General features: G+C 45.7%; 1 protein-coding gene across 7 annotated transcripts in view; it reads left to right on the top strand.

Annotated features, from left to right (window-relative positions):
- The window catches only part of LOC109429334 (serine/arginine repetitive matrix protein 1), a 497,632-nt gene that overhangs the window by 52,211 nt on the left and 425,010 nt on the right, over positions 1 to 20,411 (top strand). For all 7 annotated transcript variants that reach the window (XM_062846750.1, XM_062846749.1, XM_062846752.1 and 4 more), the window contains one exon: positions 10,742 to 10,832. In XM_062846750.1, the coding sequence (XP_062702734.1) occupies positions 10,742 to 10,832 (91 nt within the window). The remainder of the gene's footprint in view (positions 1 to 10,741; positions 10,833 to 20,411) is intronic.

Here is a 20,411-nt window from a genome sequence, read left to right as displayed (position 1 = left end):
AACCGTAGGGGAACAGAGCCCAAAATGTCAAGATGGGGTAAAATGGGGCCGGGTCACAACGTCCGAGGCCATACAGTCCCGGACATTAAGTCGCGTTTTTTTGCGAAATAGCGTCCAAAAGTTTGGATGCGTCATAATATCCTATGTGCCTTCTTTCCTTGGACTTCGTGGCGTATCTGCAAGTTCGGACGTTATGCCCCGGAAAAATGCGCCATAAAGTCCTGGGACTTTATGGCCTCGGACGTTATGATACTGCGCCGGGTAAAATGTCCCAACTCATAAAATCATTCCTGAATGGGACTTGGTCATTGCTATAGGTGAATGGTGTCAAGATATGTTTGCATTAAATATTTTTCTAGAAGCTAGGCCACCAAAAATCCGAAAAAATATGTTGATTTCCCAATGAAAATTGACAACTTCCGGTTTTTCGTGCTTGCAATTAAGTTTTCTGGTGATTTTATTAGGTACCAGCCAAGTGTTTGCATGGAGATTGAGGCACCCATGGAGACGCATGGTTGTTGATGTCTACGCTATCCATGTTAGGGGTCATTCAAATATGACGACCATCGCTTAGCGGGGAGGGGGCGGCACTCCATGTATTGAGTGTAGGAAAAAACGTGACAGAGGGGTGAAAGTGAGACGAAAATGCCAGAAAATTGATGGACGTAATTTTTGAATGTTTTCATGAAGTGGCATCTTACCCCATGGCAGATGGCCTTTTTGCAGCACTTCCGTTTTATGAACCAGTTGTTGAAATCGCTAAAAAACGATGAAAATGCAATGATTTAGTGAATATTTTTGCTGAAGCATCGAGCAAATATTGTCTAGTTGCTGTTACCACTTTGAAAGCCTAACATATGAGGCTGTATATCATTGAAAACGATGAAAGTTTGAAAAATAGCATATTACCCCACTTTCCACTACACATCGTATTTAGTTGCTACTCCGTGATTGACCAGAACAATCGAAGTTGCACAGAGATCCAATGAATGGTGCTTGGGACTAGCTACACACTCTTAATGTGCACAATTTGAGAGTTCAATATTTGAAAGTCAATAACCACGTCCTTACGGTCATCAGGAAGGGAAGGAATGACAACCGTTGTCACTAGAAACCGTGGAATCCACAGCACCCCCACAGCTGTCTCGGGAAGGAAGGAATATTTGTTAGTAGGATAGGGTAAGATGTGGATCTTGTATCCACCTTTGGTAGGTGATATGATCCACAAGTTTAAATAAAGGTACACGTCGCGGTCTTCATCACGATTATGATTTATTTGGTCGCGATAGTAAGGGTAATGCACATACGTCAACGATCGTTCTATGTAAACATGTCACCGCATTGATCGTTTACACAACCATGGAAACCGACTTTCCCACGAAACTTATCGCGCGCTTCTAATTTCGCATTCAATATTCGCGGACCCATTCCCTACCGAGAAAACCGACCGACTCACGGCGCGCGCGTTTCCAACATTATTGAACTTAGAGTATAGGGAGAATCAACTTTCAAGCTTAGATAGCTATTTGCGAATTATCTATTTTACTAAGAGTAGTCCCATGTGTTACCTGTGATCGACAGCCGTTGAGGTAATTAAGCCAATTCTTTTAAATTTTTAAATTTGCTCAATGATTGTTGAGAACTGCAATCAATTTCTTCTAACATCTTTATCGCTTCAATATTAGGCCAGCACCAGAGCTATAAGATTAATTTGCAGATATTACAGGTTCCAGGAGTCCTCATGAAAACGCATTGGCGAAATTACTCCAACTTCTTCTAGTATGTAAAGAAAAAAAAAACTCGGAATGATCTCACCCAGTTCATGTCGTTGGATGACCGATCGCAACTTGACTCCTTCAATTTTCCGAAATACTGTTTGCTATCAAGTGAGCATCCATTTTTATCACGAGGAAGGACAATGTGCAACTGCCCCAAACACGCGTCATTTTTCACTTTTTCTTTTGAACAATTCCACCCGATCGCGATCCCCATCGCAACTCTATGACTCGGATCATTATATTGTAGTCGCAAAACTCAGGCGCGATTATCCAGCGTCATGAGTTTAACAAACAACAGAAACAAGCAAGCGTTTTAAGACAGACAAACAACCGTATCACTTGGAACAAATTGCGATAAAATCATCGTCTCGAAAAGATAATCGCCCAATGCTAATCAGGCTGTGTTACGCATACCACTCAGTAGGTGGCGGTAGTGAGCAAACGTCAAACAGGAGTAAAAACGATGCGAGCGTCGTGACCGAGCGATTTGCAAACTTCAAATTATTTGAACTAACCGTTAAAAAGGGTAACGATGATAAATGAGTAGAATGAGACGTCTGTTTGTCTGTGGTTTTAATATCCAATGCTTCAGCCTATTGGACGCAGTGGCTTAATTTCCCCAACAGGGGAGGAAGAAAAAAAAATCCAGCGCTTGTCAATCAAAGTTGTTGCTGTACTGTACCATCAGAAGGCTAACGAGCGAGTAGGAGATATCAACGGATCTGGTAATGCCAGCAGTGTAAAGGAGATTGTCCTTGAAATAGCGGAGACAACAGCGCTAGAGGTGATAAGTACCGCTCAGTGACACCAACACAAGTGACACACCAACGAGTGACGAACGAATAGAATGCCGACGAAAGATGAATGCCAGTGGCTGGTACTCGGCTCAACAGAGAGCAGTACAGGGTGCCAATACCATAAGAGAAATGAAGCCACCGCAGCAAGAAACGGCAGCACGAGGAGAGTGGGATTGCTAAAGCAAGGAAAGTATGGATTGGAACGATATGCGGAGCTTTTATGCAATTGTCAATGACACACGTCACAAGACTGCGACAGAGCAACCACTAGCTTTGAATGAGATTAAGAAGTCCCTCAAGGAGCTGAAAAACAGCAAGCCTGCTGGGAAGGTCAAGATCCCTATCGAAATTTTTACCCACGGAAATGTGTAGCTACCGGATTCCGAGGATATGGGCCGATAAAAGACGGCGCAAAAGAGGAAGCAGCGTACGATTAAGTGGAAATAAATATGCTTTGGAACACACTTAATTCAGATTGCCGGGATATCAGCATTTTTCAATTCTTTTGCCGAGATTTGCACAGCCGAGTAATCAGCAAACAACAATTTTGCTGAGATCTCAGCAATTTTGACAGTTCATTGATGAGCTTCAGCAATCGTTTTGCTGAGAGTCAGCTAACAAATGTCACTTTTTGCTGGGATATCAGCTGATAGTTTTACTGAGCAGACGGCTGTGCGCGTTTTTGCCGAGCCCGCAAATCTGTTTTGAGTGTGAAGACAATGTCAGAATATGGTATTCCGGCGAAACTAATTAGGCTGAAACTACCAACGCTAGGTAAATGAATCAAAATCGTCCGCATCGCAGATGAAGTAGGACCCGGGGCACGAGAAACTAAACAGCTACCGGAACAGTGGAAGAAAGGGGTAATCTGACCCTTTTACAAGGAAGTTGAAGCCGAGTAGCCCATTGTTTTTATCTAGTTCATTTATTTGGGGCTCAATCACGTTTAACGCTTTGCGGAGCCAAAGCTCAATTTTTGTATGATATGTACAAATGCAATCTTATATATGCACCATAGTTAGTATGGGTCGTAGCCAGGGTACTCGTGGCAGCTCGAGGTTAGTAAGTCACAATGTTTTAAGGATGAGCTTGGAAAGGGCTGGGGTTAAGGGTTCTCTGAAGCTCATCCGGGCGGTGTCTTTGGCTAAGCGTTTTCGTCGCCTTATAGTGTTGGTACCACCTTGTCGGTATTCGTCTGCCGGATGGCCAGGAACAAAACACAAAAAGACAAAATAGAGAGAAAAAAAAAACTGGGGAAGAGAACACAAGAGTAGCCCATTATCAGGCATCGGCAGTCATGTTGGGTATGTTGCTCGAAATTTTAAAGTGATAAATCTCAGCCACAAAAGCGAATATTCGCATGAAAAAGTAGCATCATATATGCTTACTCACAGTGTGATGGTTCTTTTTCAGCTGCGTGGTTGCAGAATTGCCCGTTATTTAAGGTTGAAGGATTCGTCATTGACAACATCGTCATCATTGAAATTTCAAAAGCAGTTTTCTCGTTCAAAACACAAATGTTCGTAATGAAAATGTATTCACTGTATTTCAGATGGAGAATGGAATACAGTGAATACATTTTCATAACGAACATTTATGTTTTGAACGAGAAAACTGCTTTCGAAATTTCAATGATGACGGTGTTGTCAATGACGAATCCTTCAACCTTAACACTTCAAAAATGCGATTCAAACAATCATTGAAATTCAAAACGTTGATGATTTCTATTGAAACTCAGAGATGAATCACGTTTTTGATCTTTCGAGTAATCACTATTTCGAAAACTGCCTACAAATTCCTAACCCAATTAGTCTTCCATTGTCGATCCCCTGAAGTGAGTGAGTACCTGGAAAGTTATTAAGTCGGCTTCATCAACGGCCGATCGACAACATGGTTCATATATTCACTCTAATACTAATCCCTAGGAAATGCCATACCCAGTCAACCAGATATAGTATAAGATGTTGAACAAGATGTTAAAGTGGAAGCGATATGCGTCTAAATGGAGGCATACAAGCATATGGCCTCCACTTTATCATCTTATGAAACATCTTATACGATTACTGGTTACTGGTTACTGGTTAAATACTAAATCTCTTCGCACCTTCAAAGCGGTCTACGACAGGATCGACCAGACAGAACTCAAAATCATGGACCACGGTGTGCCAAAAACCGTTATTAACAAATAAAAATGTCCATCCAAATGGCACCCGGCATTCGAAAGATATACTATTCTTGTATCTCCTCTGAAAATTTGAAAATGTTTCATCGAGGGAAACTGAAGCTTTTGTTATTTGAAGATTTTGAGCCATTTCTATAGGATTTTCTTATCTATATGAGTATATATGCACGCACGGTGTGCCTGATACCGCTATTAACAAATAAAAATGTACTCCAAACTAACACTCGGCATTCGAAAGATATACTATTCTAGTATCTCCTCCAAAAAATTGAAAATGTTTTAATGAGGAAAATCAAAGTATTTACTGTTTGAAGATTTTTTTTTATTTGTATTAACGAGATTTTTAGCCTTAGCTAGTTCATCTCGGGATCCACGCTTTACTTCCCTTCCGAAAGAAGAACCCACATTTTGTGAGTTTTTGTCGGGACTGGGGTTTGATCCCAGGTCCCCGGCGTGATAGTCATGTGTTCTTACCATCACACCAGGTCCACTCCCTGTTTGAAGATTTCCCTCTATATTGATAGCTCATTTATGGGAATATCGTCATACGGTGCTCTTCACATCATAAACAAATAATAACACTGCTCAGCAAAATTTAAAAAAAATCGTATTATGAGATAAGAAAAAACAATAGGATTTTGGAACCCTAGAAGTGTCATGGTGAAAGAATTTTCGAAAAATATTGGAACGGGACTTCACAGTTCAAAACCGAAGTTTGGATTGAGAACTTGGGGGTGTTCAATTGATATACGCATTAGGGTTTCTAGGGTCCCTAACCCCTATTATTATTTTTCTCATCCCATAACGCGAACTAGTGTTTAACGGTGTAATGAGTTTCACAAATTTCAAAAGTACAATATTCAAGCAACCTCACTGAAAATTTGACAATATTTCATTGAGAGAAATGTCAATTACCGTGGTTTGAGAATCTAATTAATATTCCATAGCTCTACCTGCTACTCGAATACAAATAAAAATGTGGCACGCCGTGAGCTTTGATTGCATAAACTTTCTAAGAGTTTGGCCCCCTTTTTTGTTTTAAGCACGTTATGTGTTGGTATGTTGTCGGTGAATTTGAAAACGTTTTATGGTGAAACGAGCGTTAAAGTGAATTAACAGCCCTAGATTTTGGTATTCCTAGGAAGCTTTGTAATTCGTTGGTATAATGTAACAATATCGCAAAAATGTGATGTATAATCAAAGTATAAGATAAGTTAAAAATATATATTCATTGCGAGGAATGATTAAAATAACAATTGAAATAATAATTTGTGAAAATACTGCATTTTCAATATACTTTATCATATCTTATACTTTCAAACAACTGTAATTTGCGATCGTTTTAATGAAATGTTGTCAAATTTTCAGAGAAGTTGTTTGAATGTTTTATCTTTGGAATGGTGTTTGTGCAACTTATGAATATTTGTTTATGATTTGAAGAGCCAATAAAACATCCTATGACAATATTGCCATATTGTATGAGCTATTGAATTCTATGAAAATAGAAGAAAATCTTCAAACAGTAAAAACTTTCGTATCCCTATATTAAACATTTTCAAATTAACTGAGATGATGCTAAAATAGTATATCTTTCAAATACCGGGTGGCAATATAGTGTAGATATATTTTTATTTGTTAATAGTGGTTCCAGGCACATCGTGCGCGCATATTTTCTCATACACTACCCGCCATAAATATGGAATCGCATCGTTTAGTATTGCAACACCCCAATTGAATATTGCAGCACCCCGAAAAGTTTGGCATCACCTGAGAACCTTGTGATTTACTAAACTATATCTAAAAAACCGTACCCTCTGCAAAGTTAAGACCTTCAGCAAAGTTGTTCAGCAGGTTTATGACCCTCAAATGGTGAAATGTTTGATACGTAATTCCGCCACTATGTGGCGCTAGTGTGCCATTGAAACGAAGTTCTTTGACATGGTTTATCTCATGATTCTGACCTCCTAGAAAGTTCGTGTCTTCAGCAAAGTTGATCTGAAGGTCTATGGCTATCAAATGGTGTTTAGTTTAGTGCGTAATTTCGCCGCTATGTGGCGCTAGTGTGCATTTGAAATGAAGTGCTTTGACATGGTTTATCTCATGATTCTATATAAGGAAATTGTATAGAAATGGCTCAAAATCTTCAAATCACAAAAACTTTAGTTTCCCTCGATGAAACATTTTCAAATTTTCGGAGGAGCTACTAGAACAGTAGGGTAGAGCACCCAGAAATCGCCCACACCCCAGTTTTCGCCCTCTTACTGGGTCTTCCTTATTGGAAATGTATTGAAACTTTACTTATAATGTTTACCGTGACAGCAACGAATAATTAAATTAATTTTCTTGAAAAAAATACGCACATTACTGTATTATATGATGCAATATATAACTAAAAAATAGGTTAAAAGAGACCCATGCTCAGTCGAGGTAAAACTATGCGTGAAATTATTAGAGGTGCAAAAAATCTAAGTGAGGAAAAAATGTATAAAATGCTACAATTTCTATCCTTGTTCACGTACATTATATCAAATACTATCTAAATTGAATAATACAAAGCTACATAATTCGTACTTTTGTGGTTTATATCATTAAATTCAAAAAAATACGGAAGGCGAAAACTGGTGATCAATCGCAGCAACCGACCCAGTAATCGCCCTGGGCGAACTGTCATATACTGTTATCGTTTCTCACACGACACCAGATTTCGACCCGCCTGTGCCAATTTTCTGAAAAAGGTTGTTTATTCAATGAAAATGGTGAGTATATTCAAAATTTAATCATATTATGCCACAATGAACATTCATCTATGCTAAGCAGGAATCCAAACCAAGTAAGAAATATCGTACGTCGTACTCTGCGGATGAAATCGCCGCTGCTGTTCGGAAAGTTCGGAGTAAAGAGATGGGCGTGAATAAAGCAGCTAAGCATTACGGCGTTCCGAGGTCAACTATTCGGTCCCGTCTGAAAATGAAAGATCGCGCAGTGTATCGGTCTGGACCAATGTCGGTATTAACCGAACAGGAAGAGGACGAGCTGGAATCATGGGTCTTTGACAGTCAGCGCAGAGGCATACCGGTCACCAAAGATATGCTGAGGGAGAGTGTCAAGCACTTCCTTGATGAAAATCCACGAGACAACCCGTTTATCAACAACTATCCAGGTATGAATTATCAAAAAATATATATGAATTGACGTCGATGAACAAAAAGTGTTTTCAGGCAAGAAATGGCTAAAACTGTTCCTACAACGTCGACCAAAAATAGCGCTAAGGACTCCCGAGTTCATTACAAACGCCAGTGCGAAGGTTTCACCTGACGACATCAAATCCTGGTTTCGACAAATTGAAACATATTTGACAGAAAAAAATCTCATGCATGTTCTGGATGATCCTCGCAGGATTTTGAATGGAGACGAAACCTCCTTCAATCTCAACCCAAAAACCAAAACGGTTTTGGCATTGCGTGGTAGCCGGAATGTGTATGATGTTGAAAGGAACAGCAGTAAGCTCAATGTCACTGTCATGTTTACTTTCCATGCGTCAGGGGAAACCGTGCCACCTACCATCATCTACCCGTACAAAAACATTCCACAGGATATTGCCCAGTCAGTCCCCCCGACGTGGGGTATTGGTAAGTCGGATAATGGGTGGATGACGTCCGTCGTGTTCAGACACTACATTGAGACTGCTCTTAATCCGTATCTCGAACGAAATCAAATTAAGAAACCGGTAATCTTTATCATTGATGGGCATAGCAGCCACATTAACCTGGAAACATCAAAAATGTGCCAGGATCTGGGTATTGAGCTCATTGCACTGTACCCAAATGTGACCAGAATCATGCAACCCGCTGATGTATCGGCATTCAAACCGTTAAAAAACGGTTGGCCAAAAGCGGTAGAAAGATTTCGTAGGGACGATCGGCTACGAAAGGTAACGCTGAAGGACTTTGCAGGTGTTCTTCAGGACTGTCTTCGACACTCGCTTACTACGAGAAGCATCTCTAACGGATTCAGGGTGTCGGGTTTATATCCATGGGATTGCAATGCCATAGATTATAGTAAATGTATGGGTAAGTCTGCCGAGCAAGAGGTCTCTGAAGTGATGTCAGATGGGGTATCCGAGGTTCCCCAAACGGACTTACAGAAAGCTAAACTAGCACTGGAACAGTGCGCTTCAGTGATAGGATCAACGCGGGCTAAAAAATTCAGGAGCGATTTCATTGTTCTCGACAATCCTGAAGAAGAAGCTCTGTTTGACATCTTTCGAATCCTAGAAGAAGCAGCGCCCGAAGCTATAAATTCGTTGGAATGTTGCAATAACGAAGACGCCGAACTGAATTTGAACACAAATACGGCGGCCTTCGATGTACCAGTTGAGCGGGAGGTTGAAGTCAACACGAGCGCTGACTCCTCAACATCCGTTACCCCTGCAATCGATGACGAGCCCATCGACAACGCCTCAGCATCACAAAGGTCATCACTGAAGGATTTTTTGATGCCACCTCCGACTCTGCAGCGTGAGAACAAGCGACAATACCGATCTAAACGGTATCACGTTTTAACATCAGATGAGTTTGTTCGTGAGTTCTCAGAAAAGGAAGAAGAAAAGCGACGTTTGGCTGAAGAAAAGGAAAATAGAAAGAAGCTTCGCGAAGAACGGAAAATTGCGAATGAGCTGAAAAAGAAACAACAAGAAGAGAAGAAAGCTTTAAAGAAACCACGGCGTGTACTTTCTAAGAAAAAATGATGCAACACTTGACTTCGATAACTTATGTTTCAATTGCTGATTATACTGCTCATGAATTCGATTTAATAAATTTTCCTAAAACAAAACTATTATAATTTTATTCATTTCTATTGTATATCTCTGCATGGTATTGGTCCTTATTTTAGCGTAAGAACATCGAAAATAAATGGAATATATATTATTTTTTTATGTGGGCGAAAACTGGTTCCAGTGGTGGGCGAAAATAGGATTTCGGGGGTCGAAATTGGGTTTCACTAGGCGCTTCTGAAATACATGATTTTTTTCATTGATTTCTAGTTAACATAAGTGTTTTAATGTGAAAACAGACAGAATAGTTGTATAACTACATACTGTAAAAGGTCTTCTTAAAGGATTCCCATGAAAAATAATATTTTTGAGCTGTTTAAGACAAATCTATGCGTAAACAGGGCGATTTCTGGGTGCACTACCCTATATCTTTCGAATGCCGGGTGCCATTTGGGTGGACATTTTTATTTGTTTATAACGGTTTTTGGCACACCGTGGGACGACAACGTTATATCGAATAGTGTCCAAATGGTCCAACTCTCTTATTCTCAAAAGTTTCCTCAGCAAAATATGTAGTTTTAAGCAGGGCACGTTATGAACTTTTCCAGCTATGAAGCATTCATTTTTATGTTGCTTCCCATTTTTCCAGATTCTCGTTTCCAAACGAACGACTTCAAACCATTATTCCATTACTGTTTCGCAAGCCAGGATCACAGACAAACAGAAAATCTAAGCCGTGAATCGTTTCATTTGATGTTCGGCGTGCCTGGTGCCTTAAGTTTGTGGGAAAATCTTTTGTTTCATAGTAGATTCCTTCCAGATAAATGGTAGTTGTAAACTGAGCTTTTATGAGTGTTATGAGTGTTCCGTTTGTCTGTGCCAGCGCTGCTGCTGCTGCTAAAGACAAACGACGTTTTACAGCACTTTCTTCAACCAACCACTTCCGTTTTGCTTGTGTTTGTGCGGTGTGTGGTGGTCGCAACGCATCCACAGAAGTGAGAAACCCGTGCAAATCCGTGCTCATTTCCATATTAAATCCATTTTAATGCACAGTCTGGCGGCGCTGTTGTTTTTTCGCTTCCCACTTGACATTGCCTACCCGGACTACGTATATTTATATGAAAACATTCCCATTCCTTGCATGCGGTTGGACTGTGAAAATGGTTATTACATCACGTGTTTTTTTCTTCTCTCTCCTATTTCATTTCAGCTCCACTCGGAATACAGAAGCACCTATCGATGGCACGAATACACCGGGGGTCCCGAGGTCGTCCGCAAGCCACCTGTGCCAAACCAATTCGGTAATTATAGCGCCTGGGACGGGGACTGGGCAAGAAAAAAAGGGAACTTTGGTCGGGGTTTCTTATCTTTCGCTTAAAACGAATGTAGTCCTGTCATGATCATCACTCACCTATGCCATGCGGTCACCCCTAGGAGAGGATAATGCAAATAGGAATTCGGTGTCTTGCTATAGGGTTGGTTGGTACTGTAAACTACAGATTGCTGTATAAAGCGTTGATATTCAAAGCACGTTAAATTCTTACAAAAATTCTATAAGACCTTTTGGAAGCTCATACTTTCAGAAATTTCTCTAACTATCTCTTCAGAAGTTCTACTAGTTCTTCTAAAAATTTCTCCAAAACTAATTCAAGATTTTGTCTAGAAGTTCATGCAGTGTTTTTTTTTCTAACAATTGTTCCCGAATTCGTCCTAAATTTCGCTTTCAAGTTTTTTTTACATATTTCCAGAATTATTCTAATGTGTATGCGAGAAATTCTAACCAGATGCTCTTCCAGGAAATCATCCAAAAGCTCTCCCAGAATTTCTTTGGGATTGTTTTCCACAGGTTCTTCCGAATTGTTCCAGAAAACATTTTATGAAGAAATCGTACAAAAGTTTTACGGGACTTCTTCCATATTGTACTAACTCCTTCAGCCTTACTGGAGATCCTGAATTTCCTCCGAGAATATTACCCCGTAAATTATTTTGAAACTTAGGAAATATTCGAGAAGTTTCTCCTGATTTTTTTCTCATTTTTTTTTAAGTGAATTCTTTTGATAGAGCTTCTAAACATTCTTTTAAAAGTTCTTCTGAGGATTCTTCTAGAATTTCCACCGAGATTTTTGCCAGAAGTTCGTTCTAGAAAATTCTTCAAGAAGTTTTTGTTTTTTTTTTTTTTTTTTTTTTTTTTTTTTTTTTTTTTTTTTTTTTTTTTTTTTTTTTTTTGAGTGACTTTCCGCTCTCCCCCACACCAAAAGACTCATTGTTGAGCCTCCTGGTAGTGGACACTCAAGCCCCAGCCGTAGGCAACACAACAAATCAAACAAAAGCAAAAACTAATGGCTGGGATATAAACAAAACAAAACTGTAAAATGCTTCTAGTGGATTGATTATCCTTTTAAAGAAGCACGCAAGATAAACAAAAAAAAAAGAATAATTACAATTAATTTAATCTAATAACAATAGAAACGTAATTGTTCGCAGGTGGTTGACATACATTTACCAGAATTAAAAAAAAAAAAATACGATCCGATATGACTAAATTACTAGCTGTGATATGTGGTTTTTAAGGTAACGTTTAAGATTAGTTTTAAAGAAAATGAAATTACTTATCTGTTGAATATTACGTGGTAAAGAGTTGAATTTGGTTGGACCTATAAACGAAAACCGATTTTGACCAAAATTTGAAAACGCACGGGACCTAGTCAAATTGTTAGCTTGCCTGGAGCTGCGAATCCGAGGTACAACAGTAATGGGTAAGTTGTTCAAAGTCGTAGGGCAGTGTAGCACTTTATGGACCAAAAGTAGAGTTTGCTCATCGCATAGCCCTATTACAGGTAGAATGTTGTGGGGTAAATCTGAGTATAAGCGATTTGACGAATACAATAACGGTAGCTTGAAAATAATTTTGAGACACCTATTTTGAATTGTTTGCAACTTTTTTAGTTTAGACTTGCACGCCCTACCCCATGATGTAATTACATATGTTAGGTGAGAGTGTATATGTGCAAAGTAAAACTGCAGTAAAGCTTTTCTTGGAAGGAAACTACTAATGCGGCTCAAAATTCCACACATTGACGACATTTTACTTGCGACCATCTGAATGTGACGATCCCACGTCAGTTCATTCTAGGGATTCATCAGGAAATTCTTCAAATAGTTTCTTTTCCAGGAATCGCTTTGGGAACGTTTCGAAGCGTTGCTCCAAGAACTTTCCAGATGTTCCACGGGAAGATCTTCTAGGAGCCCTTGGAAAACTCTTCCAGACGTGATTTTGATAAATCGTCCAGCGATTCTCCTAGTATTGTTTCCGTTTTTTTATCCAGGAACTGCTCTGAAATATCTGTAAGAAGTTCCTCTTATAAATATTCACAAATGTTTAGAAAGGTCTTCCAAGACCTCCTCAGGAATTCTCAGGAACTTTATCAGGAGATCGCCAAATTTCCTCCAGCAATATCACTAGGAATCTATGTTGGAGTTCCTCCTGGAATTTTCCCAAGAGTTTCTCGAGTTTTTCATGTGAGAAATTCTAAAAACTTTCAAAGGTCTGCTCTAGGAGTACTTCACAGAAACCCATGAGGTATTCCTCTAGGCAAGTATTAAACAATTATTCCTCAGAACATTCCTCCAATACATTCTCAAAAAAAAAATCTTTCAGAATACTTTTCTCAAATTCTTGAAATTTGTGCTATAAACTCATTGTGCAATTTTTATTCAAGGAATTATTGAGTTCCTCAAGTGATTTCTCCAAGGCCTTCTTCATGAATGGCTGCAAGTCTTTTCCAAGGATTTTCCGCAATTCCTTCTGATGTTTGTAAAGTAATTTTTCCAATGTTTTTCGCAGGAAATTCTTCGAAAGTTTTTTTTAAAGGAATTTCTTCAACCAAAACATTTCTGTATTTTCCGAGGATTCCTACGAATTTCTCAAGTATTTCCTCCGCAAATTGTCCCAGAAACCTCCCTAGGATTTTCCGAGAAACATCAACATTTTTTTGGAAACCCAGAATAAAAAAAATCTTTGGATTCACTTTATAACTTCCTACAAGAATCCCTTCATACTTTTTCTGCGAAAATTGCCTTTAGGATTTCAACAGCAATTCTTTCAAGGATTACCGACACGAATTTTTTTTTCAGGATTACCTCCAGAAATCCTTCCCTGGAGTCTTCCAGAAATTTATCAATGGTATCTTTCAGGATTTCTTCTAAGGATTCCTCTAAGAATTCTTTCAAAGACTTCCAAAAAGAATGATTTCTTCAAATTTTTCTTGGGATACCCCGGAAATTCTCGCAAGTAATTCTCAGGGAGTTCTTGAAGTGGATTATTTAGATATTATTCAAGGATTACTCCAAGAAATCTTTCTGAATTTTTTTACAGAGTTATTCTAAGAAATCCTCCACGTACTAATGCCATCATTCCTCATGATAATCTTTTACAGTTTCTCCAAGGATTTTAATTCTTTCAAGAAGAAACAAGCTCATCTAGGAGCTTTTCTAAAAATTACTCCAAGAAATATTTCAATACAGAAATCATTCAAGAATTCTTCTAAAATTCCGTTAGGAAAAAAAAATTAAAGCAATCCCAGAGATATCTTTGGAATCCTCGCAAGTTTTTCTGGAACACAAGTCTACGAAAGAATTCTTGGAGAAATCCTTGGAAAAATTTGCGGAGAAATTCATTCAAGAATTCCTTAACTGCATTTTAGAATAGTACCTAGAACAACCTTTGAAGGGATTCCTGAAAAAAATCCTAGAAAAATCTTTGGAAGAATTACTAAAACTACGCTTGCGAGACGACCTAAAATCATTTTGAGAGAAACCAGATGGAATACCTGAAGATATCTTCAGAAGGAACTCGTGGAGTATTTTCAGAAACTACTTCTAGAGAAATCCCCAGTAGAAACTCCTAAATAGATCCCCAACCGAATCTCCTGAAGTATCTTGGAGGAACACCTGGGATATCCCCGAAAGGAACCCCAGGAAGAATTTTGAAAGAAAATTCCAGGTCAAATTTGCACAGGGAGTTATAGCAGAATCTTCAAAGGAAATTCTTGGCTCCAAAGACGAAATATCCGGCGAAGTCGCCAGGGGGAACTCTCGGAGAAATCCACAAGTGGAGCCACTGTAGTAATCGCTAGGATGTACTTCTGGAAGATAGCCCACAAGGAACTCTTGGAAGAATTTTCAGGGGAAATCCTCAAACGAAACTAACTTCTGGCAAATACTCAAATTGTATTTCTGGAGAAAATCTCCAGAAATCTTTGAAATTTTTGTAGATAGAACTCCTGGAGGAATCCCCAGGAAGAATGCGTAGAGTTACTTTTAAATTCATCCTAAGAATAAACTCTTGGAGAAATCCCCTGAGGGAATCTGGAGGAATCCCCAGAGGAAAGCCCTGGAGGAATCACCAGAGGGAACTCCTAGAGGAATCCTCATTGGAAACTGCTGAAAGAGGGGAACCTCCTGAAGCAGTCCCCAGAAGGGACCTCCTGGAGGAGTCCACAAAAGGGAACTCCAGGAGGAGTCCCCAGAAGGGAACTCCTGGAGGAGTCCCCAGAAGGGAACTCCAGGAGGAGTCCCCAGAAGGAAACTCCTGGAGGAGTCCCCAGAAGGGAACTCCTGGAGGAGTCCCCAGAAGGGAACTCCTGGAGGAGTCCCCAGAAGGGAACTCCTGGAGGAGTCCCCAGAAGGGAACTCCTGGAGGAGTCCCCAGAAGGGAACTCCTGGAGGAGTCCCCAGAAGGGAACTCCTGGAGGAGTCCCCAGAAGGAAACTCCTGGAGGAGTCCTCAGAACTCTTGGAGGAGTCCCCAGAACTCTTGGAGGAGTTCCTAGAACTCCTGGAGGAATCACCAGAGGGAACTGCTGGAGGAGTCCCCAGAAGGGAACTCCTGGAGGAGTCCCCAGAAGGGAACTCCTGGAGGAGTCCCCAGAAGGGAACTCCTGGAGGAGTCCCCAGAAGACAACTCCTGGAGGAGTCCCCAGAAGGGAACTCCTGGAGGAGTCCCCAGAAGGAAACTCCTGGAGGAGTTCCCAGAACGGAACTCCTGGAGGAGTTCTTAGAAGGGAACTCCTGGAGGAGTCCCCGGAAGAGAACTCCTGGAGGAGTCCCCGGAAGAGAACTCCTGGAGGAGTCCCCGGAAGAGAACTCCTGGAGGAGTCCCCGGAAGAGAATTCCTGGAGGAGTTCCCAGAAAGGGAACTCCCGGAGGAGTCCCCAGAAAGGGAACTCCCGGAGGAGTCCCCAGAAAGGGAACTCCCGGAGGAGTCCCCAGAAAGGGAACTCCCGGAGGAGTCCCCAGAAAGGGAACTCCCGGAGGAGTCCCCAGAAAGGGAACTCCCAGAGGAGTCCCCAGAAAGGGAACTCCCGGAGGAGTCCCCAGAAAGGGAACTCCCGGAGGAGTCCCCAGAAAGGGAACTCCCGGAGGAGTCCCCAGAAAGGGAACTCCCGGAGGAGTCCCCAGAAAGGGAACTCCCGGAGGAGTCCCCAGAAAGGGAACTCCCGGAGGAGTCCCCAGAAAGGGAACTCCCGGAGGAGTCCCCAGAAAGGGAACTCCCGGAGGAGTCCCCAGAAAGGGAACTCCCGGAGGAGTCCCCAGAAAGGGAACTCCCGGAGGAGTCCCCAGAAAGGGAACTCCCGGAGGAGTCCCCAGAAAGGGAACTCCCGGAGGAGTCCCCAGAAAGGGAACTCCCGGAGGAGTCCCCAGAAAGGGAACTCCCGGAGGAGTCCCCAGAAAGGGAACTCCCGGAGGAGTCCCCAGAAAGGGAACTCCCGGAGGAGTCCCCAGAAAGGGAACTCCCGGAGGAGTCCCCAGAAAGGGAACTCCCGGAGGAGTCCCCAGAAAGGGAACTCCCGGAGGAGTCCCCAGAAAGGGAACTCCCGGAGGAGTCCCCAGAAAGGGAACTCCCGGAGGAGTCCCCAGAAAGGGAACTCCCGGAGGAGTCCCCAGAAAGGGAACTCCCGGAGGAGTCCCCAGAAAGGGAACTCCCGGAGGAGTCCCCAGAAAGGGAACTCCCGGAGGAGTCCCCAGAAAGGGAACTCCTGGAGGAGTCCCCTGAAAGGGAACTCCTGGAGGAGTCCCCTGAAAGGGAACTCCTGGAGGAGTCCCCTGAAAGGGAACTCCTGGAAGAGTCCCCTGAAAGGGAACTCCTGGAGGAGTCCCCTGAAAGGGAACTCCTGGAGGAGTCCCCTGAAAGGGAACTCCTGGAGGAGTCCTCTGAAAGGGAACTCCTGGAGGAGTCCCCTGAAAGGGAACTCCTGGAGGAGTCCCCTGAAAGGGAACTCCTGGAGGAGTCCCCTGAAAGGGAACTCCTGGAGGAGTCCCCTGAAAGGGAACTCCTGGAGGAGTCCCCTGAAAGGGAACTCCTGCAGGAGTCCCCTGAAAGGGAACTCCTGGAGGAGTCCCCAGAAAGGGAACTCCCGGAGGAGTCCCCAGAAAGGGAACTCCCGGAGGAGTCCCCAGAAAGGGAACTCCCGGAGGAGTCCCCAGAAAGGGAACTCCCGGAGGAGTCCCCAGAAAGGGAACTCCCGGAGGAGTCCCCAGAAAGGGAACTCCCGGAGGAGTCCCCAGAAAGGGAACTCCCGGAGGAGTCCCCAGAAAGGGAACTCCTGGAGGAGTCCCCTGAAAGGGAACTCCTGGAGGAGTCCCCTGAAAGGGAACTCCTGGAGGAGTCCCCTGAAAGGGAACTCCTGGAAGAGTCCCCTGAAAGGGAACTCCTGGAGGAGTCCCCTGAAAGGGAACTCCTGGAGGAGTCCCCTGAAAGGGAACTCCTGGAGGAGTCCCCTGAAAGGGAACTCCTGCAGGAGTCCCCTGAAAGGGAACTCCTGGAGGAGTCCCCTGAAAGGGAACTCCTGGAGGAGTCCCCTGAAAGAAAGAAGGGAACCTCCGGAGGAGTCCCCAGAAGGGAACCTCCCGGAGGAGTCCCCAGAAGGGAACCTCCCGGAGGAGTCCCCAGAAGGGAACCTCCCGGAGGAGTCCCCAGAAGGGAACCTCCCGGAGGAGTCCCCAGAAGGGAACCTCCCGGAGGAGTCCCCAGAAGGGAACCTCCCGGAGGAGTCCCCAGAAGGGAACCTCCCGGAGGAGTCCCCAGAAGGGAACCTCCCGGAGGAGTCCCCAGAAGGGAACCTCCCGGAGGAGTCCCCAGAAGGGAACCTCCCGGAGGAGTCCCCAGAAGGGAACCTCCCGGAGGAGTCCCCAGAAGGGAACCTCCCGGAGGAGTCCCCAGAAGGGAACCTCCCGGAGGAGTCCCCAGAAGGGAACCTCCCGGAGGAGTCCCCAGAAGGGAACCTCCCGGAGGAGTCCCCAGAAGGGAACCTCCCGGAGGAGTCCCCAGAAGGGAACCTCCCGGAGGAGTCCCCAGAAGGGAACCTCCCGGAGGAGTCCCCAGAAGGGAACCTCCCGGAGGAGTCCCCAGAAGGGAACCTCCCGGAGGAGTCCCCAGAAGGGAACCTCCCGGAGGAGTCCCCAGAAGGGAACCTCCCGGAGGAGTCCCCAGAAGGGAACCTCCCGGAGGAGTCCCCAGAAGGGAACCTCCCGGAGGAGTCCCCAGAAGGGAACCTCCCGGAGGAGTCCCCAGAAGGGAACCTCCCGGAGGAGTCCCCAGAAGGGAACCTCCCGGAGGAGTCCCCAGAAGGGAACCTCCCGGAGGAGTCCCCAGAAGGGAACCTCCCGGAGGAGTCCCCAGAAGGGAACCTCCCGGAGGAGTCCCCAGAAGGGAACCTCCCGGAGGAGTCCCCAGAAGGGAACCTCCCGGAGGAGTCCCCAGAAGGGAACCTCCCGGAGGAGTCCCCAGAAGGGAACCTCCCGGAGGAGTCCCCAGAAGGGAACCTCCCGGAGGAGTCCCCAGAAGGGAACCTCCCGGAGGAGTCCCCAGAAGGGAACCTCCCGGAGGAGTCCCCAGAAGGGAACCTCCCGGAGGAGTCCCCAGAAGGGAACCTCCCGGAGGAGTCCCCAGAAGGGAACCTCCCGGAGGAGTCCCCAGAAGGGAACCTCCCGGAGGAGTCCCCAGAAGGGAACCTCCCGGAGGAGTCCCCAGAAGGGAACCTCCCGGAGGAGTCCCCAGAAGGGAACCTCCCGGAGGAGTCCCCAGAAGGGAACCTCCCGGAGGAGTCCCCAGAAGGGAACCTCCCGGAGGAGTCCCCAGAAGGGAACCTCCCGGAGGAGTCCCCAGAAGGGAACCTCCCGGAGGAGTCCCCAGAAGGGAACCTCCCGGAGGAGTCCCCAGAAGGGAACCTCCCGGAGGAGTCCCCAGAAGGGAACCTCCCGGAGGAGTCCCCAGAAGGGAACCTCCCGGAGGAGTCCCCAGAAGGGAACCTCCCGGAGGAGTCCCCAGAAGGGAACCTCCCGGAGGAGTCCCCAGAAGGGAACCTCCCGGAGGAGTCCCCAGAAGGGAACCTCCCGGAGGAGTCCCCAGAAGGGAACCTCCCGGAGGAGTCCCCAGAAGGGAACCTCCCGGAGGAGTCCCCAGAAGGGAACCTCCCGGAGGAGTCCCCAGAAGGGAACCTCCCGGAGGAGTCCCCAGAAGGGAACCTCCCGGAGGAGTCCCCAGAAGGGAACCTCCCGGAGGAGTCCCCAGAAGGGAACCTCCCGGAGGAGTCCCCAGAAGGGAACCTCCCGGAGGAGTCCCCAGAAGGGAACCTCCCGGAGGAGTCCCCAGAAGGGAACCTCCCGGAGGAGTCCCCAGAAGGGAACCTCCCGGAGGAGTCCCCAGAAGGGAACCTCCCGGAGGAGTCCCCAGAAGGGAACCTCCCGGAGGAGTCCCCAGAAGGGAACCTCCCGGAGGAGTCCCCAGAAGGGAACCTCCCGGAGGAGTCCCCAGAAGGGAACCTCCCGGAGGAGTCCCCAGAAGGGAACCTCCCGGAGGAGTCCCCAGAAGGGAACCTCCCGGAGGAGTCCCCAGAAGGGAACCTCCCGGAGGAGTCCCCAGAAGGGAACCTCCCGGAGGAGTCCCCAGAAGGGAACCTCCCGGAGGAGTCCCCAGAAGGGAACCTCCCGGAGGAGTCCCCAGAAGGGAACCTCCCGGAGGAGTCCCCAGAAGGGAACCTCCCGGAGGAGTCCCCAGAAGGGAACCTCCCGGAGGAGTCCCCAGAAGGGAACCTCCCGGAGGAGTCCCCAGAAGGGAACCTCCCGGAGGAGTCCCCAGAAGGGAACCTCCCGGAGGAGTCCCCAGAAGGGAACCTCCCGGAGGAGTCCCCAGAAGGGAACCTCCCGGAGGAGTCCCCAGAAGGGAACCTCCCGGAGGAGTCCCCAGAAGGGAACCTCCCGGAGGAGTCCCCAGAAGGGAACCTCCCGGAGGAGTCCCCAGAAGGGAACCTCCCGGAGGAGTCCCCAGAAGGGAACCTCCCGGAGGAGTCCCCAGAAGGGAACCTCCCGGAGGAGTCCCCAGAAGGGAACCTCCCGGAGGAGTCCCCAGAAGGGAACCTCCCGGAGGAGTCCCCAGAAGGGAACCTCCCGGAGGAGTCCCCAGAAGGGAACCTCCCGGAGGAGTCCCCAGAAGGGAACCTCCCGGAGGAGTCCCCAGAAGGGAACCTCCCGGAGGAGTCCCCAGAAGGGAACCTCCCGGAGGAGTCCCCAGAAGGGAACCTCCCGGAGGAGTCCCCAGAAGGGAACCTCCCGGAGGAGTCCCCAGAAGGGAACCTCCCGGAGGAGTCCCCAGAAGGGAACCTCCCGGAGGAGTCCCCAGAAGGGAACCTCCCGGAGGAGTCCCCAGAAGGGAACCTCCCGGAGGAGTCCCCAGAAGGGAACCTCCCGGAGGAGTCCCCAGAAGGGAACCTCCCGGAGGAGTCCCCAGAAGGGAACCTCCCGGAGGAGTCCCCAGAAGGGAACCTCCCGGAGGAGTCCCCAGAAGGGAACCTCCCGGAGGAGTCCCCAGAAGGGAACCTCCCG

Source organism: Aedes albopictus, chromosome 1, assembly GCF_035046485.1.
Source record: "Aedes albopictus strain Foshan chromosome 1, AalbF5, whole genome shotgun sequence".
NCBI classification, from domain to species: domain Eukaryota; kingdom Metazoa; phylum Arthropoda; class Insecta; order Diptera; family Culicidae; genus Aedes; species Aedes albopictus.
This window is presented reverse-complemented; position numbering and strand designations above follow the sequence as displayed.